General features: G+C 40.8%; 1 protein-coding gene across 7 annotated transcripts in view; it reads right to left on the bottom strand.

The window, feature by feature from the left end:
- Nucleotides 1-19,422, bottom strand: part of RARB (retinoic acid receptor beta) — a 321,234-nt gene that overhangs the window by 32,044 nt on the left and 269,768 nt on the right. For all 7 annotated transcript variants that reach the window (XM_030231742.2, XM_030231950.2, XM_030231763.2 and 4 more), the window contains one exon: nt 13,617-13,758. In XM_030231742.2, coding sequence (XP_030087602.1) covers nt 13,617-13,758 — 142 coding nt within the window. The remainder of the gene's footprint in view (nt 1-13,616; nt 13,759-19,422) is intronic.

Raw genomic sequence — 19,422 nt, 5'->3', positions numbered from 1 at the left:
AAGTTATTCATTTTCAGCTTCAGCGTCTCGCTGCCCACCCCGAAGCACTACACCCGCCAGCTGAGGCACTTTAAAGGCCTCTGCTTCCCAGGCTTTTCTTCAGATCCCTTTCTGCCCATGCATGGGATAACAGCTCTGAGCTCCAGCCAGGCTTAACAGGCAGCAGCTGAAGCCCCAGCTTACTTCTGGGATCTCAGTCCCTGGGACAGCAGCAGGCTTTAGTGCGACTCTTCAAAGCAAAACGTGCCTGGGAGAGAAAGGCCCTTGTTTTTGCCTTTAATAAATACTGCTCGATCCATAATTGACATGCAAAAATACTGCTTTTCATCTATTAGTGCAGGCTCTCCAGACATCTGTACTCCTGCTTTATGTAGAGGCAAAAGCATCACGGCATTACAGGGTTGAATTCCCTTAGCACACCTGCAGCAACCTCAGCTGTTTCAGCATTCACATTATGACATGAATCACTCCACAAGCCTGCACCTAATTATCAGACTGTCTATTTTGATATATTTTATCTTTCATGTACAATGTCAAAGAAGTTCTTTAAAATACATACCAAATATTCTTTCATTAAAAAAAAAAAAAAAAAAAGAAAAAGGAAAAAAAAAGGGAAAAAAAGCTTTCTTGTGTGGGACTGAAGTTCTGAAATAGCAGGAGTAAGTGGACCAGATTATTTTTAAAGAAGTCATGCTAGTAACTACAGAACTGGCTTAAAGAGCTTAATTCTGTCAGTCAAGGTCAAGCAGAATCAAATCCTGATTTCTCCATAAGATCTTTTAAATATCCCCAGAAAAGCCAGCACATAACCTTTTTACATTAAGTGCTTTCACAGCACACCAGACCAGCCTGATGTAGTGATCACACAAGAAACAAAGCAGACAGATACTTGTTTCCAGGAAATATAAAGATACTAAGAAAAGCAGTCTTTTTATTTTTTATTTGAAATCAAAGTGATTACTGAGGACTCTGCAACTTCCAGGGCAAGATTTAGTGCACACAAGGGACTTCATTTTGAGAAGGCAAATAGGCAGCAGGTCAACACAGAGTTAACTCAATAGAATAATAATTTCTACTTGGATAAACTGACCTAGTTTTCCCAGACTTCTCCACGAAAACAAAGGATGCAACTTGGACATGAGATGACATCTGAAAGGGAAGCCAAGGGCTGGGCAAGGAGACTGAATTTAACACACAGCTGGTCCTTAACTAAATGAGGGCGGTGGTCCCCAGTTGTCACTAGAAGTGACTACCTAGCACAGATCATCTTGCATCACAGGGGTCTGCTAACCCCGTCATTTCTCATTGATGCTGATGATGAATCTTTCACATCTATCACCAGTGTGGGATTGGGCCCTGATTGCACACAGGTTGGGTGCCTGTGTCCAGCTAGGGTGGTCTTCTCCAAGACTGTGGCAAGTGCAAGATGAAAGATGCACTAACAGAAGGGCTTCTATGAGGTCCACAGGATATTGCTCTAGGGTTACAACCCCCATGGGAAGCATGGGCTAAAAACTCAAGATTTCCAAACGCAGAGGTTTATTCAGTTCCTAAAAAAGCTGATGAACATCCACCTGCCCATCCAGCTGCAGAACTGCCCAGAGCACCAGGCTGCATGGTAGACACAGTACAGCCAAGTCCCCCAGGGCCTGGGATGTGCAACATGGAGGACAGGAACAGACAAGACTCCTTCCCGGCCCCCCCTTGTAACTCATCCCGAGATTCTGCAAATCTGAACAAAACAGACAATTCTTCATTTTGGGATTCAACCCAATGTTATTTTCAGCAAAGCTCTGTTGTGCTGGAACTCCTCCAACCAGCTCAAGTTAAACAATTTGCCCAGAGAAAATGTTCAATGAAGGGGAAACATAAAAGTATGCACAGAAAGAGGCCTGAGTCCCCCTCTTTCTAATCCATCACACAGCATTAGGGATTAAATACTCATTAAAAATATATATAATAAACTGTTAAGACAGGGTATCTAGTGATTCCTTTTAATTGCCTCATTTTTCCCACACCCTGGTTTCTAGGGAATATTTGTAAATATTCCTCTTCCATTAGTGCAATCCTTTACCATAGGATTACCTCCCTGCCTCACTCCCCCAGCCAAGAAAGAAGACCCCAAATATCATGGGTTTATACTGCATACCCTATGAGTGGCAGCTGATATGTCTGTGTAGTTTATGTATGTTCACACCTCACAATGCCTAAGTTCTAGTAGAAATAATGTTCCTAATAAACATGTGAAATAGCTGTAGCTGACTCAGAAAACAACAGGAAAAGTTGCCAAGAAAAGGCTTTGACTCTCTTTTGAGGACAAACAGGATTTAAGCCTTCTTCAGAACTAAAGGAATAAAATATTTATGCTTATTCTCCTCTAGCCCTGTTTACTTTTCCCTGTGTTATGAGAGAGGTTTGAACATAATAGGGCTTCTTCTTCTTCTTCTTAGTAACAACTATCCTCTTGCTTCTGTTTATTGTCTTTTTTATTATTTTAATTCCTTTTCCATTTAAAATTATTTTCTGGGTGTTCTGATTTAATAGCAGTATTCACCTGAAGAGACATCCAAAGAAGGGGCAGGGGGGGAAAGTATGCATTGAGCTTCTCTTCCAAATTACTGAAAGGGAAAATCAAACATCTTTCTTGTAAAAAAGTGCTGTCAGCAGGCTCTTATGAACTAACAGTCACTTGTTCCAGGGCTCTGGATCACTTGGGTTTGATCCTGGAGCCACTCAATGGGATAACCAGATGGTGCAGCCCAGTACAATGCAGACTACAAGACCAAACACACACTGAGCTCTGGACCTCTTCACCAATCTTCATAAGACTCCTAATTGGAAACACGAGAGCTCCCGGACCGAAAGAGGCAGCCTGGTACTGTCAGAGAGCAATTCAAGCTCATCCAGCAGCAACAACTTTCTTGTATCAGAAAAAAAAAAAAAAATCATTCATTCTTGAATGAAATTTTAGATGTGATGCTTTTTTGAGTGTGTTTTCCCAGTTGTGTCTCCACTAGAATCAACACATACCATGTCACAATTCACCTAGAAGAAGTGCTATGGCAAGAAAGACACAGGAAAGATAGTCCTTGCATGAAGCTCAGCTATGGCGCAGTGAGGGATGCTGAACATGCGAGGTGCAGCAGTTCAGTGCATAAGGACATTCACTTACTGCTGCTTTGTCCTCTTGGGCTGATGCCTCCTCTACTGGTGTCTCCAGCTTACAAAATGGCTAAGACCTGTGCAACGCCTTCTTGGGATAGAGAAGAAACTCTCATGTATTAGCCAACATCTTATACTTAATTTTAAAAACTATAAAAATTTGATCTCAATCTTTGCCACTGAAACATTCTCTAGAAGTACACAGTATATAAAATGACTGCACTTCATAAGAGTACATGTAACTTGTGGATTCTGTGAAATGTAAAACTCCCCATAAACTTCAGGACTTCTGTCAATTTCCATTTTTTCTGTCTCTCTTCCATTGTATTACTATTTCCATAATGCCAACTGTAAATCAGCTTGTTGGGAGCTAAGAACAAGGAGAGATGGGAGGAAGCTAAGGATTTGCAGCAGCACCCATTGCACCAGGGCTGAGTGACAGCAGAAAACCTGTTAATGATGGAAACAGGAGGAGACAGAACAGGTGAAAACAGTGTCCCTGGATCGACTAGAGTGTCAAGGAATGATGTCCTCTCCTGCTCCTTCAACTGCGCAGTGACATTCCCACCAAACCCACTTGCAAAGTGAATGGAGCTCAGCTCTCTGCCAGGGACCTGGCACCCCTCAGCCATCTGACAAATTGTGTGTGCGCCCACTGCTGAAGGAGTGAGGTGGTCCACAGCATTTCTGAAACACTTTCCTTCATCACCCAGTATCATTCAATTTAGTATCTCTGTGATGTTTTAATCCATCCTCACTGCTAAGTTTTCCTATTTAATTTAAGGCTTTTTTTCCCCCTAAGCTCTCAAGTTTTACTGTAAAGAGCTTCCCAGGTTCAAATACATCAAGTTCTGCCTCCAAGAAAATACTTAGGTGGAGCATCAACCTCCTTAACATAGGAAAAAAAAAAAGTAAAAAATGCACCACGCTATCTGCCAGTAATCCTTCTTCCCCCAAGTTTAAAGACAGCAAATGTTTAAAAATGTAATGCATTGAAAATGATAAAAATGTAATACGCTTTGTTAGTCTGTTATTTTCAAAGGTTTGTAAAGTCCTCCCTCAGAGGACTGGACTTAAATCATTCATTAACTTGAAGCTGATTGCTTTGTCCTGCAAAGGGAGAAGAATATGGATTTCTCAGATGTAACCCAATTTCCTAACAAAAACAACCTGATGAAATTCCGTTACCAAAACAATCTATCATACCCTAAACAGAAGTGTAAATAAATTAAATTACAAAATGAGCTCCTACACCAAAGTCTAACTTTAAGGAGAGTTTTAAATTTAACATTTCACTTGCTTCGAAGTTTGAAGGAAAAGAAAGAAAGAAAAGTAGGTCAGCATGTTTCCCCAGCATGTCTTTCTGACTCCATTAAAACTGTCTGTCAGATGACTAACCATGCCTGTAATCCAACTAAAAGCATGTTTGCTTTCTGTTGCACTTTTTGCCAGGGGAAAGGAAGAATTCCACTTAGCTTTAACGCTGAAATTCAGGTAAATGTCTCCAAAGTCAGACAATTTCCTCACATTTACTTACCAAATTTGTTTATATCAACAACAAGCAACTGGTTATGGATGCATGGCACTGAGAAACGATCCCACAGCTCATTAAATGCCGATCAGCCACAGGCACCGCCTGTAGGGCTTTAAGCTACAACTTGTAGAAGTCAGGTTTCAGAGCTGTTGTCTGATTGACAGACTTTTCATGAGACCTAGATTTAAACATTTAGGGGCTTTCAGAAACAGGCAAGCGTGCAAACAAGTACTGGAGTAAAATAAGATGGGGCAAAACCATTTCTGTTCATTTTGGGCTAGAGGACATTAAAAATTCTAACGCCTTATGATCTTTCTTTTTCCTTTTATAGAATTGGCAGCTGAGTGTTATTTAAGTTTGGATAGAAAGGGTGCTATTTCTACTCCTTTTGCACCATCTACTTTACAAAATCCTTTACACTTTCCACATGAGCGCTGAAGAACTGGAAATTAACTGTTCCGATGTATTTTAAAACGAGCATGTGATACAAAGTCAAACTAAAAACAAATCGAGGCTATTTTTAGAGCACAGTCCTAGGGCCAGCATCTCAGCAGGAGGAGCTGCAACGTGTCAGCCGGCTTATCGCAGGCACGGCAGTGGAAAACTCCCTCTGCTCTAACAATTCATCCAGCAGATGAAAGCAAGCCGTGAGAGCCTGACAGCAGCAGAGGGAAATCCATGGCCTCCTCTACTTATGGAGAGATCTTCCTAAAGCGCCTTTGAGCGCTTACTGGTTTCTGAGTGCCTGCTTTCCATCTTCCACACCAACAGCACGGGAGCTGCTCTCCGCAGAGAGGCCAGTGAAAGCTTTGCTTCTTGGCCTTTTGCAGAGGCACCTACCCCGTGCGAGACTGCCTCCAGTAAAGCGATCACCAGGAAAACAAAAGTTTGTGGATATAAACCAGCAGGAAGATATACCCACTCTCCCATTTGTTTCTTCTGAGGAGAAGGACCAAATACGCCTCTCCTTTGATAGAGAGTCCTTCAGGAACATTCGGGTTGCTACAGTTCAGACTTCCCAGAACTCTTGGGAACAATTTACTGCATTTCTCATGAACCTTGGCTACTGTAGATAACATTTTCAGGTTGGCCTGACAACCAAATAACCCATGTTTAGCTTCAAGGCCCAGAACGCTGGCAATTTGCTCGTTCCCAGACTGATATTTATCTCATTGACATTTCTCCATCCTTCGGATTCAACATCCCAAAATAAAAAAAAAAAAATTAGGGGAGAAAAAAAAAAAGGGAGAAAAAAAGATAGCAGAGAAACCACAATGGCCAAAAGAAAGCGCAAGCCACATGGCACAATGGCAATTAGAAAGAGAGATGCAAAGATGCCCCGCGTCCCCAAACAACAAAATGATCCGAATGAGGAATACGAGGCAGTGAACTGAGTGCATAAAGGAAGAATGGAAGCTCTGAAACAAAGCTTTTGAGGTCATGGGATTGGGGTCTCAGCAGTTATGTCCGCATGACAAAGCAAATGTGGCCTCAGCATCATTCTTAGGAGAGCAAGGACTGGGTAGGGACTGGCTACCTCTAGGTTTCTCATCTGCTCTTACAGAAGAGGCAAAGGCAACCTGCAATGCAACACATATGCATAGAACCAGTGTCTTTACAAGTACAATTTGAAATAATGCTATAAACCAAAGCAGGGGATGAGAAATAACAGAAAAAGGCCAGAAAAAGAACAAGATCTATGTTGAGAAGTGATTTTGTAAGAGATACTTGCCCAAAACGCCTTTTACTGGGAAAGTGACGGAAAAGAAAGCATCTGATGATTCCTAAAACACCCCAAAATTGTAAAACGAAAACTAAGACCTGTGTCCATGCCAACCGTTCTCAAGAAAAAGGCCCATCTCTAGAGAAGGATCTCTGCAGAAGGTGGCACATGGCAGGACTGCCACAGAAACCTGAGCTGCAAGCAGACAGACACACTATGGGCTCCTTTAAAATAAGGATGTCTTCAGCAAGGTCTGTGGACTTTGCTAGAGCACTGAAGAGTAGTGAGCACTTCTCTGGAGTGTGCTGCAGATCTAAGCAGAAATTAGACTGGGCGTGCATTATGCTTTTCCCAGGTTCTAGCTACCTTAAGTTCACCTGTAATTAAAGAAAAGTTACTTGTACAAGGGCTCTGTGCCACTCAGCTGAATATCTTCCACAAGACAAGACTGAGAGCCTTTCAGAAAGTCCTTTCCTAAAGCACACGTCTTTTAGAGCATGGTTGCATATGGCAGTACCAACATTTAGTGTAATAACTTTAGACGTGTCACAAATTTAATAAAACACCTTGTTATGCAAAAACATAAGAAAGGCACACATTTACAGTCATCGAGGACTAGGATTGATGGATGCAGACTAAGGCTGCAGAGAGCACACAAGCCCTGGTAACTTCTGCCAGGATCTGTGTTGTCATAGAGACAGCAGAGAGCGTTGAAAAGTTCACAACGGTAGCTATACCTTAGTGAATAAGTCTTAATGTAACTTCCAGCTGAGGACATGTAATCAATCTCTGTATGAGCTTATTGAAGGAATTCCCTTTATGCTTACTCAGTCCCCAAGAGCCCAAAATGAGGGAAAATATTTTAAAATATATATTTTACTACATTTGAAGACAATCCAAGCGCTGCTTTTGGACTGGGAGAGTAGGGATGGTAGTGGCAAGAAGATAACAGTTTCTTTTGAAAAAGAAATTATGTAAAACATGGAAAACTTGATATTCAATTTTAAAAAATCCCCAAACACTAGCACCAACCAAAACAAAAAGCACGGAAATAGTAATTCTATGCAGCAGCAAATTTGGCCACATGCAGCAGTTTCTTCCCCTTTCCCCAGACACTTTCACAGCAAAGGTGGTTGCTCCCTGGCATTTCACTGCTGCTCTTCTCCTGTTGGGTTCAATCACCTCATCCCCTTTTACACTGCAAAACACAGGACTTCCCCTGTTCTCTCTTCCCTCTCCATGCCTTTCTCCTGGCATCTCCCTCTCCAGTGGCATTTGACCCCTGGTTTACCTTCCTCAGGGCAGCAGCACCCCATGACCTTTCTCGGGTCCCTGCTTCGGGCTGTGTCCCACCACTTGGGAGGTATGAGACACTGCAGCCCACAACAAGCAGTGCAGAAACAGTGCCAGGGGTTGTTTATTGGCTGAGGTCTTCAATTCTTAGCTTACACAATTATGGGGTTTCTATGCAAGGAAGGGGGAAAAAAAATTTGCAGCATGAGCATGCTGCAATTTAAAGTTACAGCTATTTGCATAATGCCTGAAAGGCAAGGAATAGAAGAAAAAGAGAACATTAGGATGCTATTCTTACTTTCCCCTAACATTTTAGGATATAAAGATCAGACTAATTACCAGACAGTCTTGAGCTGAGCAGGGTTCACTAATCACACTCTGCTTGAGGAATTAGGAGAGAATTTACTTAGCCGCATCATGAAAGGTGCCAATAAATTGTTCAGCTGGAGAGTTAACATAATAAAAAAAATCATTTTTTATGTTATTTTCTTTAGCAGTTTATTAATTGCTGACTGAAATACTTTTCTGAAACACAACGAGCTGCAAATGAATTCATGGGCTATTAATCTGCTGTACATGGCACTGGAGGGAAAGCTCATTAGGTGAGTTGATGCAATTACTGCTATTACATAACCATCTTCACAGAACATAGAGTAAATTATGGATAATAACATTCAATCTAAGTTGCTCCTTTAAACATTAAAGCTGGCAAGTGAAAGCTATGCAAAATCAGGGGTAAAGGCTAAAACACAGAAGAAGCAGATCCCAAAACAAGAAAGGAAAATCAGATCTGCTTCTTTGAAGACAAAAAAAAAGATGTGAAAAGCAAGAGATGTTTGTTTAACCATGGGAAACAATGCACAACAAGTAGAACCCAGTTCTCTACAAGAGAATTTTAATTGTATGTAGATCATTTTCATCCACCCAGCTTAACAAAGTGTGCATTATCACTGGCAGAGCACAGGCTGACACTAGAGCACTGTGGTTTTTATTGCAGGGAAGAACCTTCCCCATTAGCTTTGCTGTCATCTTAAAACAATTTCCCCATTAGTGATATTGAGAGTTTGGCATTAACTTTTAAAAGTTCCCAATTTTTCAGCCGGTTCAAAAAAAAATTCCAAGATTTCCTATCTGATTAGCAACTGAAAAAATCTGTGAAGCAATCCGTCCTTATAAAACAAAATTAAAAATATGTGATCTCTATGGCTTGGGCATAGCTTCCTCACTAACTATATTCTCCAATTCTTAATTTAATTGGTATTTTCACAGTTTACATCTTTCTACTTTCAAAGCACTTACAATACAAGGTCTCCCAGCCCCTGTGAAAAGATGTAATTTTTATCTCTCAAGATAGGAAAGACAGAATAATCAGCTTGGAGAGTTTAGAGAGAGGAATTAATCCCAGAACAGAATTCAGGGGTTTGTGATTTCTACTCTGATATTTAGCTCCTGCCTCTCGAGAAAGCAAGTTAACAGGCAAGGCAACTACTCTGGAATTTTTGAAAAAGCCCCCAGCCACTCTGTGGTATTTAGGCATCCAGTTAAAAATCTAGCCTGTAGCAAAGCAGAAACAATTCCTAAATCCGGTGCTTCGTGCTGGCTAAAAAGAATAAAACAAGCCTAGTTCAGTTTTGACTAACAGCTAAATAAAGATTGCATGCATTCTAATTAGTTCACTTTAAAACTACATCAGTGAAATCTGCATGAACTTCCCCAAATGCAACTATGCAGACTGGCCCTCCACTTAGCCACTCACTGCAGATGGAATCATGCTTCATTAAGGAGAGTGAAAAAATTAAAGAGAAATAAAAAATACAAACATGACAGTTCCTCAAGTTGATGTTTCCTGCTTGCCAATTTCAACTAGAATGAAAATAAGTAAATCCATTCACTCTATTGTTCAGTAGCAGAATGTAATCACATGTTCCAAGAAGCATGAACATTTAAATATTATAAGACTCAAGTCTGTGACAAAGAGTAACAGACATTTCTGGGCAAGTTAAAAAATCCCCAACAAATACAGAGCACAGAAACCAGATTCTCTCCTCTTCATGATAATTTCCCTGCATTCCCTCCCTTCCTCCTTCCCTTCCTCCAGAGAAATTAATTGTAAGGAGATTTGCAAATCTGAACATTGCTTCAGTGCACTGAAGTAATCTGGAACAATTCTGTGCCTTTATAAATATAATTTTGCTCTATTAGAGCACACTGCAGACAAGATTTATGCCAGTATAAAGAGGGCTTCTCTGCATCGCACACTAGTACGTGGGCTGGGTTGTGTCTGAGGGGACCCCAAAGATCATCAAGTACAGTGACAGTCCCTGCAGCCTACACAGTTTATGAAAAGGGATGGAAGGTGAAGAGCTGCTGGGCTAAGCTGGGCAGTTGCGGCAGAAGGGAGCTCCATTTTCTTCCCCCTTATACCCTACCAAAAAATCCAGTTTGGGCTCTCTTTATGAGCAGGCTTCACCTTACAAAGTAACTGTTGCAGCATCCTGCTTGAAAGAGTCCATTCTTGTGGGAGAGGTTTGCCCAGCTTCCTGCGTGCTCCCTTAATTGCAGGAGGCAGTGCCATACGTGTGACCCCTCGGCAGCTCCTGAGCACCCAGGGCCCGCATCCAGGCAACAGCGAGATGCTGGCGGGCACCTGGGGTCACGCCGAGGATGGGGCTTCAACAGCAGCCTAGAGATCACGTAATAGAAGGGCAAAGGTTAGTTTCCTAAGGCTCTCCATCACATAATGAGCCACTGTCAGCCTTAGTAGCCTTCTCACTTCAGCAGCAGCAAGAAAAGAATCCTGCGTGATCACCGTTTGTCTCTATGCGGCGATTAAAAACACCGAACAGACTGGGAGGCCACGAAGGACAGAAGTGGTTTGGAGTGGGGTCCAGAGCCCCAGCTGAACCTTCACTGCCCTAAGCTCTCCTACATGAGCTGAGGTGGGACAGCCATAGAACAATGCCCAAACCTGATGCAGTGCTGGTGGAGGGACTGGCTCCAGGCCCTGAACCAAGAGCTGCAGCTCAGGTTTCAGGGACAAAGCTCTGGAGTTTCTGAAGGAAGGTATCTGATTAAAGACAGCAGGGTTTTATTTCAAGCTACGTTTTGTCCTGTTGTAGGATGATAAGGCAGTCATCACTAAGTTGTTTCCCCTCACACTCTTTGTCTTGCCTATCTGGAGCACAAACTTTTTGCAACAGGGACTACACAATGAAAGATGGTCCTGACACTAGTGGGATCCAGTTTCAGTAGGTCTTGCAGATATTATCACAAGGCAAATAGCTCCACTTCTGCCCTGGAGGTAGTGTAGTTATTGACCTCTCTTGATCAGATCTGGAGAGTAAAATGGGGTCGAAGATAGCTTTTTTTCCCCCCCTACACGAACAAAACAACCTATAAAGAAATGCAAATTTGCTGCATTCCTTTATCATCTCACTTCATTCTCTGAAACAAGATAAAAGCATACAAGAACAGCTCAGTATCTCGTCTTTCAAACACTAAACACTGTACCCCCATTCTTAAACCTCTACTTATCACACTGGCTATGCACCTAGTTCCCATCTCTCCTCTGATGTTTGTGAGGAACACTCATTAAGCTCAAAGGGAGCTGCATATGCAGGTACTTTTGCATGCCCTTTAAAGACAGAACAAATAAACACAGGACTGCAACTTTTAAGCACAGATTACTCTGTATACTGAAAACCAGTATCTACTCCTCCTTAGCTCCTGGGAAGAGACCTTGGGGTTCCTATTTGCAGGTGCCATTATGATTACTTTCCCCAACTGGGACTGGTTTGAGCATTGTAGGCTTATTTCCCTGTGAGATTTCTCTGATACTTTTTTCTGTCCTTTGTTCATGGCTTTCACATTACAAGATAACAGAACTGTAAGAAGACAAAAAAAAAAAAGTGAATAATGCACCGGGGGAAAAAGAAAAACCCGAATGACAGATGTGCCTTTGTTTACATAAACTTCTAAAGAAATGGAGTTAAAACCTAGAGATATGTATGAAAGAAGGTCAGATAAGAAAATAGTTTCTCAAATCTCTTAAGAGATGAAAAGCTCCTGTTTATGAAGGGATAACACAGAATCAGTTCAGACTTAGTTCTTAAACCCAGAAGACAAGACACACTGCATTCAAACCGATGACATTTAAAATAATTTCTCTGTTCCCTTGCAAATGCCTTCTACAGAAATGCAGCCAGAGGACATCCCTCACTTCTCTCCAGGATCCTCTGTTCCCCTCCAACCTGTTATCCCCCTTTCAGTGCCTGTAGAATTTTGAGATAAAGGCAACTGCCAAAGGGCAATTTCACTTAGTTCACCCCAGAAAACAGGCAGAGCAAAACCTTAATTCCTGCCAGCAAAGCTCCAGCTACCCTATGGGAAAAAACAATCCATCACCTAAAAGGCAGTAAGTCTTTTCTAGTTTATCCAAAGTAACTTTGGTTAACATGTTAGAAATACTGCTGATACTTCCAAAATGTACTCCGAAGTGACGTTACAGCATTTAATAAGATTACTGTTTCACGTCAGCAATAAAGTACTTAGGAACTCAAGACCAACAAGCCCTCAGGTGAGAAAAGTGTTTTTTCTTCTCTTCCAAACTACATCATACTGGTTTTATGGAAAAAAACCCAGCTTCATGTGCAGTTCATATGCACTGAAATAGCTATCAGTAAAATCCTCCTCATTCAATCTTATATCTTTGCATTTTAGCCTACCTTCTCCTTTACTCCCATCATAGTCTCCACTCCAACAGATCTACATCTAAGTATAGAAAAGTGCACTTCAGGCACACAAGAAAAATAGAAAACCCAACACAGACAGTGAATTAATGGAAATCCTAAGACCTCCTCCCTCAGTAGCTTGAAACTTTCCAATAACCAGAACTTCACATTCCCATGAAAAGGAGCTGGAAACACAGCACAGTGGTCCAAAGGATGCACCTGGTTCTTTCTCCACTTCTCAACACTCTTTCTTTGAGAGGAAAGAGAGGGTGGGAGAGAGAAATGGCATACAGTGAGGAGGGACAAATATAACTTTAGGACCTCTAGCACCTGACCAAGTACAGAGAAGGGAACTACTCGGATGTCCCACACAATTCAGAGATGTAAAATGCTGAAGATGAGAACCAGTTTAAATCACAATTCAGACATAAATGCCTCATCATCATCAATTTTTCTTTTCTTGTGATCTTAAACTCTCTCCAAGAAACTCTTGTGGGTGAATTAAAGTTAAGAACTGGTTGGGCAATTTCCCCATCTCTCTTATGCACACACTGCAAATTTCTGCAGTGGTTATTACTGGTATTGACCTACTGACACCAGGAACATCGCTGATAGAGGTAGAAACCCTCAACAATCAAACAGATCACTACACCAGAGACTTTTTTGCTACTGCAATCAATCCAATCAAAAATGAGAAAGTTGAGAGAAGCATTACCCCATGGGATCTGAAAAAGGCATTTTTAGCTATATTTTCAGCCTTGATGGGGATATCAATAAACCGGAAAAAGAGAATATCACATATTTCTACATAAATATTTTAAAATGTTAATTTAAAGGGCAAACCAGGGATTTCTAGAAAAGAAGGAAGAAGGAAATCCTTTGGGGCTTTGGTGTGCTTTGCATAGTCAGGTTTAGAGAAGTGCATTTGCCAGCTCGTTTCACCTTTCAGAGAGAGTCCAGGCAGTAAGAACACACAGCTTTTAGGCTGCAGTGTTAAGGACTCAGAAGTCTGTAAATGCAGGTCTAAAGTTGAGTACCAAATTCATACTCCTTTTCCTCCATATGAGTGCAGATACTGGCTTCAATCACATAATTGCATAATAATTTTTTCCCTCAGGACTGCCACATATATGCAGGATATGACAAACAATAAATTGTTTCTGAGACAACTTACATTCTTTGGACATTCCCACTTCAAAGCACTTCTGTAGTCTGCAGTACTGGCAGCGATTTCTGGTAACTTTATTGATAACACAGTTTTTATCTCTGTGACATGTGTAAACCATGTTCTTCTGGATACTCCTGCGGAAAAAGCCCTGGAATCAAGAAAAAAAAGAAATCAAGTAAGCTTCTGAGTTTTCTGTAAACCTTAGAGACAGGCACAAATGTTGCTTTAAAGTAACAAAACTAATTCAAAGTTATGACTGGAGTATGGTATTTTAAAAGACTCAGTCTTACTATAATTTAGTACTGTTTGTTGCAACATAAGACTCATCTCCTAAATAAAAACTAATTATCTAATGCAACCTAAGGCCAAAATAAACAAAGCTAGAACTAGTAAGAGCATTCCGGAAATGAAATCCTAGATTTTACAAAAAAGCTCAACTAAAAATTGTTTGAGCTTATGAATGTAAGTAATGAGTTGGGTAAACAACAGCCTTCCTAACAGATCCACTTGGAAGTTAGACACTCATCCAATAACAAACAGACTCACTCAGCCTGAAGGTCCCATCTATTTTTGTTACTGCAGACTCCAAAAAGAAATAATCTGAAACCCAGGTCTCTTAACTGCTGAAACTCCTACAGCAATTAATGAGGCTTCTGCAGGTGGAAGAGTTCCAGTATCAGGTTATTGAGTTGTGAGCTTGTAAAAGTTGCCAATTACAGCACTTTTTTTCTTACTCAGATACAGCTGTGAAAATAATCAAGTAATTACAATGATCTTGAACAGAAATTAAAGAAACTTAGAGGTCTGGTTGTACTTAAGGAACACCATTTAACTGAAATCCTCCTTCAACAAGTGAAAAAGAGAAAAATAGCCATAAATGGTAAGGTTAGGTGGCACAGAAAAAAGGCAAAACCCAAGTTAATTTCACTAAACCCCAAGCTTTAGATAATATCATGTAATAATGAAGAAAAAAAAAGGAGGATTACTTTAAGCATTTTAGAGCTCAACCCACAGATATTCAGGAAAAGTATTTCTGCAACAGACATTTGGAAATTTGACAGCACTATTTAACCTTCTCACTCAGATTTTGAAAATGGTTTCAGCGAGCACCAGGGTCAAATTTCAGTCAACATCACAACATTATGGAAGAATAGTTAGCAATTTAATATTTGTTGGAGGGCTTCAGAGGTTAAAACCCTTCAACCAGCCACATGTTTACACCCTACAGGGAAGCTGTAAACTTGATGCCGCAGACGATAGCTCTGTGCCCACAATGCATTTGTCTAAAGATGCAATCATGGTAAGCTATAAAATTGGCTCCCCTCAAAGTGCTCACTGAGATATGTGAGCAGCTCAAAAGACAAAACTCCCATCGTTCAGAGCTGACTGAGAGACTTTCTGGCTATATGATCAGGGAGTGGTAGGACAGGTAGAAAGGGCTGGTCATAAATTCCTTGCACAACCAACGTGCTAGAGATGCTAATGTTATGAAAATACCTCAGATTCACTCAGAACTGAAAAATGCCTCCTTAATCACGTAACCCCTGGCAAAAGTTTTGTGCAGCTCTTGCACAGGCAAGCCTCATCCTGAGGTTAGCTCCTCTGATTTAAGAGATATTTATTACTACCATCAAAGTGGTAAATAAAAACTCTCCACATCTTTTCCTTAAGCTACTGGACCCAGAAGAAGAATTTAAAGCTATTTGTTTGGATAATTAAAACCTTTCAAGTTATCAATAAACACTGCTATTTTATATTCTACACTTCTGATCATTAACACTGCTTGAATTGTTGCAATGGCAAGTATGGTAAGTGTTTCTACATTTGTTTACTTGCCAAAAAAGAAAATTTATGGCAATATTCACTCATTTCTTGCTTTGATATTCCCCTGTGATGCCTGGCTCTGGGGTAATTGCTGATACGGCTAACAACAACAGTGAGGCATCTATGGCATCTATTTTGGTTTAATTCAACAGGTATAAAATGTGAGCTGTGCTGTCTCTCTACAGCTTATTTGGTCATCACTTTCTAGCTGGAAAGACACAGCACAAGCCAAAACTAGTAACTTCTATGGCAGCCACCCAGCCTAATCCAGGGCTGCTGCAGGTGATTTAACACCCACAGCCACCAATAGCATTACTCTCCTACCACCAGCCTGACTGGGGCAAGAGACAAAATGGCCCAAATGAACAAGTCACCCAATACTGGAAAAAGAAGAGACAGTCTTCTCCAAATACATCTGTACTATACCAAAATATAACCAGTAGCTAATTGCACCTACTGATCAGTTGCTCTGATATATAGCTGCAGGATGTGCATCCTTATACGCCAGGGTTTAATTACAGCCCATCAGGAAGAAAAGCAGAGGAGGCTGCCTAAGTCCTTACCAGACAAACTTGACCACACAGTGCAGCTGAAAAATGTGATCCATCTGCAGACAGCAAGTATAAAGCATTCATGAACTCATTACTAATAAAAAAGGCTTAAGAAGAACAAATTTGGAAAAAGCAGATCTCCAGACTGACATGAAGACAGTTTCCTCATCAGCCTAACATCCCCAGGCAATGTCCTCCACAGAGTGTAAGATATAGAGGAAGATACTAACTGTGGAAGCTTTCACTGCTGTTTGACAAATTACTTTTTAAGAACTATATCTGATTTTCTTTCTGGACTTAATAATGGAACATAAATAAAAATAAACTTGTTTATACAAAATATTCAGGTGAAAAAAAGGTTTAATGTAGTCCTGGTCAAAGCTGAGGACATGATTCTCAACAATGTATTAGTGCCTACTCAGAAGTATTCTTCTCAAAGTCAGCATTAGGATACCATTCCTTGTAACATTTGTGACAAACTCATTTTAAAAGCTCAGCAATACATTATCAAAAAGATTCCATTTTTAAATTTTCCTTGGGACAGGCACTAAGATTATAATTATCTTTGCACACAAAACCCAAACCGAGCCAGGACAGGAGCTTGGGCACTGGTGGGTGAGGAGCACCTTTTGCTGGGCACTGGGGGCTCAGTTTCCTCACCTGCCTCCAGAAGCCTGGTGTGGTACAGCCAAAAGTTATGGATGGCACTGCAAGCAGGGCAATGCTCAGAGATCTTCCTAAATCTGGGCTGAAAAATAGAGTGTCCTGTCTTTCCCTCTGCAGGGGTTTGGACCCCAACTGCAGCTCTGCAGCAAAAGAAAACTGCGCAGGACACAGAGATGGCAGAGCAGGTGCGTGCTGCCCAGCTAAAGAGAAAAGCACATCTAAACCCTTTCAAGGCTGGGTTCCAAATAGCACAGGTATAACAACTGTGGCCTTTTCACTAAAAATACTTAAGTTAGAAGCAAGTCCTAGTTTTCCTCCAAGTGCTTTCTGTCAAATGACTCCCATCTGATCTCACAATCCCAACAGTTTCTTCAAAAACCAAGAAAATCCAAATGTGACCTGATGCTAAGAAGTTGTCAGAAACTTCAGAGACTGTAAACCACCACTGCTTATAAATTAATCAATTACTAGTGCCTATTGGCTCTTGGAAAACAATATACTAGCAACTGTAATTCAGTCACCTCGAAATGAATCTGGTTGGCCGAATATTTACATGAGCCATTTTTTATGCAAATATTTTAGCATCCCATCCAAATTAACACCCTGTGAAGAGAGATGAGATACTCCAGTGCCAAAACCAATCACAAATTATTTTTTCTTTGTAATTTAAAAAGGTTCATGAATATAAAAAAAAATCCCATTCTGTGAGACATAAAGCATTACTGTCATACATAACTGTTTCTGATAGCACCTACAAAGTACCTGAATTTAAAGGAGTGGAAGCTACTGAAGGCCTATCAGGAACAGTGATTTACTCCAATATTCCTTTTATCCACAGCTTTTGAAAGGAACATGTATCTTGTGTTTTTATTTTAGACAAGACAAAGCTTTGTGGAAATCACATTTTTGAATTAATTCTGTTTTTCTGAGCTGCTTTCATCAGCATCCTTTACAGAGAACATTTTAGACCAACACTTCAATTTTTAATCTCATCTTTTCTGTGTATCATGCCACGTTCCTCCCAGGCCCACCAATCTTGTTATCTTAATGGATGACAGATAGAGTATCACTCTGACCATGCCACATTAGGCATCCTCATTTACCGAGCACAAGGAAAAAATGCTGAGTATAAATTATTCAGAAATCTATTGTATCAGCGTGTGTTCCCTGAGCATCCACCAGTGGCAGAGCAGACAGATTATTTTTCACTTTTAATTGTGTTGATATCTTACCTGCTGCACTGAAAGCAGAGAGTGATATGTGAAACCGTATGTATCAAGCAGCAAACAAACCCGGTTTCCTAGGTCTATTGCACAGAAGTAAATAATCTATTTAATCAATCCAACCTCAACTCAACTCTGAAGAAACCACCTCATCCCATTCACCACTTACTTTTGCAGCAGGTGTCTGTGAATTAGTCAAACTGTGGGATCTCAGTAAAGAACAGAGTGCACACAGAGAATATGAACTATTTCAGTAATATTTTGAATGCTGTTATGCCACTGGCTGTCTGAATACAAAGGACCTCATTAAGGATGAGCCTTCAAGACAAAGTTAAGTGTTTAAACTTATGAAGTCTTATGGATTTGTTAGCATGAACTGCTACCCTTACATATTTGATAGGGAATCCATACAACTCCCTCTCCTTCTCTGTCCAGTTGATTTTGGCAGGGCAGATGATTTAGTGATCAAGTTATGCACATGCATGAAGAGATGGATCATTTGATAACAACATCTTAAAAATATTTTGCCAGCACAGGGCATGCCAAGTCCTATTTGCAGGCATAGTGGGCTTGCAAGCTGAAAACTTGCACTGCAAGCCAGGGACAGGGTAATCAGCAGAGAAGGGCTATTGCAAGCTCAATCTGTTTGAACAGCCTGCTCAGTTCATCGGGTTCAGCTTTGATTACCCCCAAATACAGGCAGCCAGCTATGACTCCTGCAGATTTAGAGGCCATTCTTTGGTAAATTTGCAAAATAAGCTTCCGAGTGAAGCATATGGCTACTCTATGGTAAAAAAACCAAAGGAGTAGGAAGGACTTTTCCATTGTAAAGTTTATCAGTCGTTTATAAACTCTGACTGAGCTCTGAGAAGAAAGATAAATACCAGTAGCAGCTGAAAAGAAAATCCAGCCCACCACACACCTGAGACCTCTGCACTTAGCTTTATTCTGAAATAGGAGCTGGGTAAATATGTACACTTTTTACAAAAGAAATGTTTGTGATGTATGGCTTCTTTTCAATCTGTCTATTTTAATAATTTAAGTTACCCTCTATCCTTGCTAACCCTGTAAACTATATTTAGAGAAGGTAAAGCTCCCATTCCTGCTCTCTCTGGAGTATCAGCAGACATTTAAGGTATCTCTCAGTGATGGGATCTGCACAAAACTGCTTTTTTCTGTGACCAGGGAATTGCTCAGGTACATGCATGAACTAAATGCAGTTTGCAGTATTTTTAACGAGTGGCAGCAGACAGGGAACAAAAAACTCCTGCCTCACCAAATCCTGGTATGCTCAACAGTCAAGCTGGGGCAAAGACATGTAATTTTTGGTTGTTAATCAGGAAGATTTACTCTGGGAGGCCTAGGTAACATGCAAACCTGCAACTGGAGTTGCATAGAAAGGCTTACAAAAGATCTACAACCCAGCATATGCTGCTCAGTGATACCATACAGACAAAACACTGCAAAATGGCTGCAGCCAGAATAGGAGACCCCACAAGTAATGAATACTACCAAAGCAGCTATCTAAAAGGAAGCTCAAATGAGCTT

This window comes from Serinus canaria, chromosome 2, assembly GCF_022539315.1.
Source record: "Serinus canaria isolate serCan28SL12 chromosome 2, serCan2020, whole genome shotgun sequence".
In the NCBI taxonomy this organism is placed as follows: domain Eukaryota; kingdom Metazoa; phylum Chordata; class Aves; order Passeriformes; family Fringillidae; genus Serinus; species Serinus canaria.
This window is presented reverse-complemented; position numbering and strand designations above follow the sequence as displayed.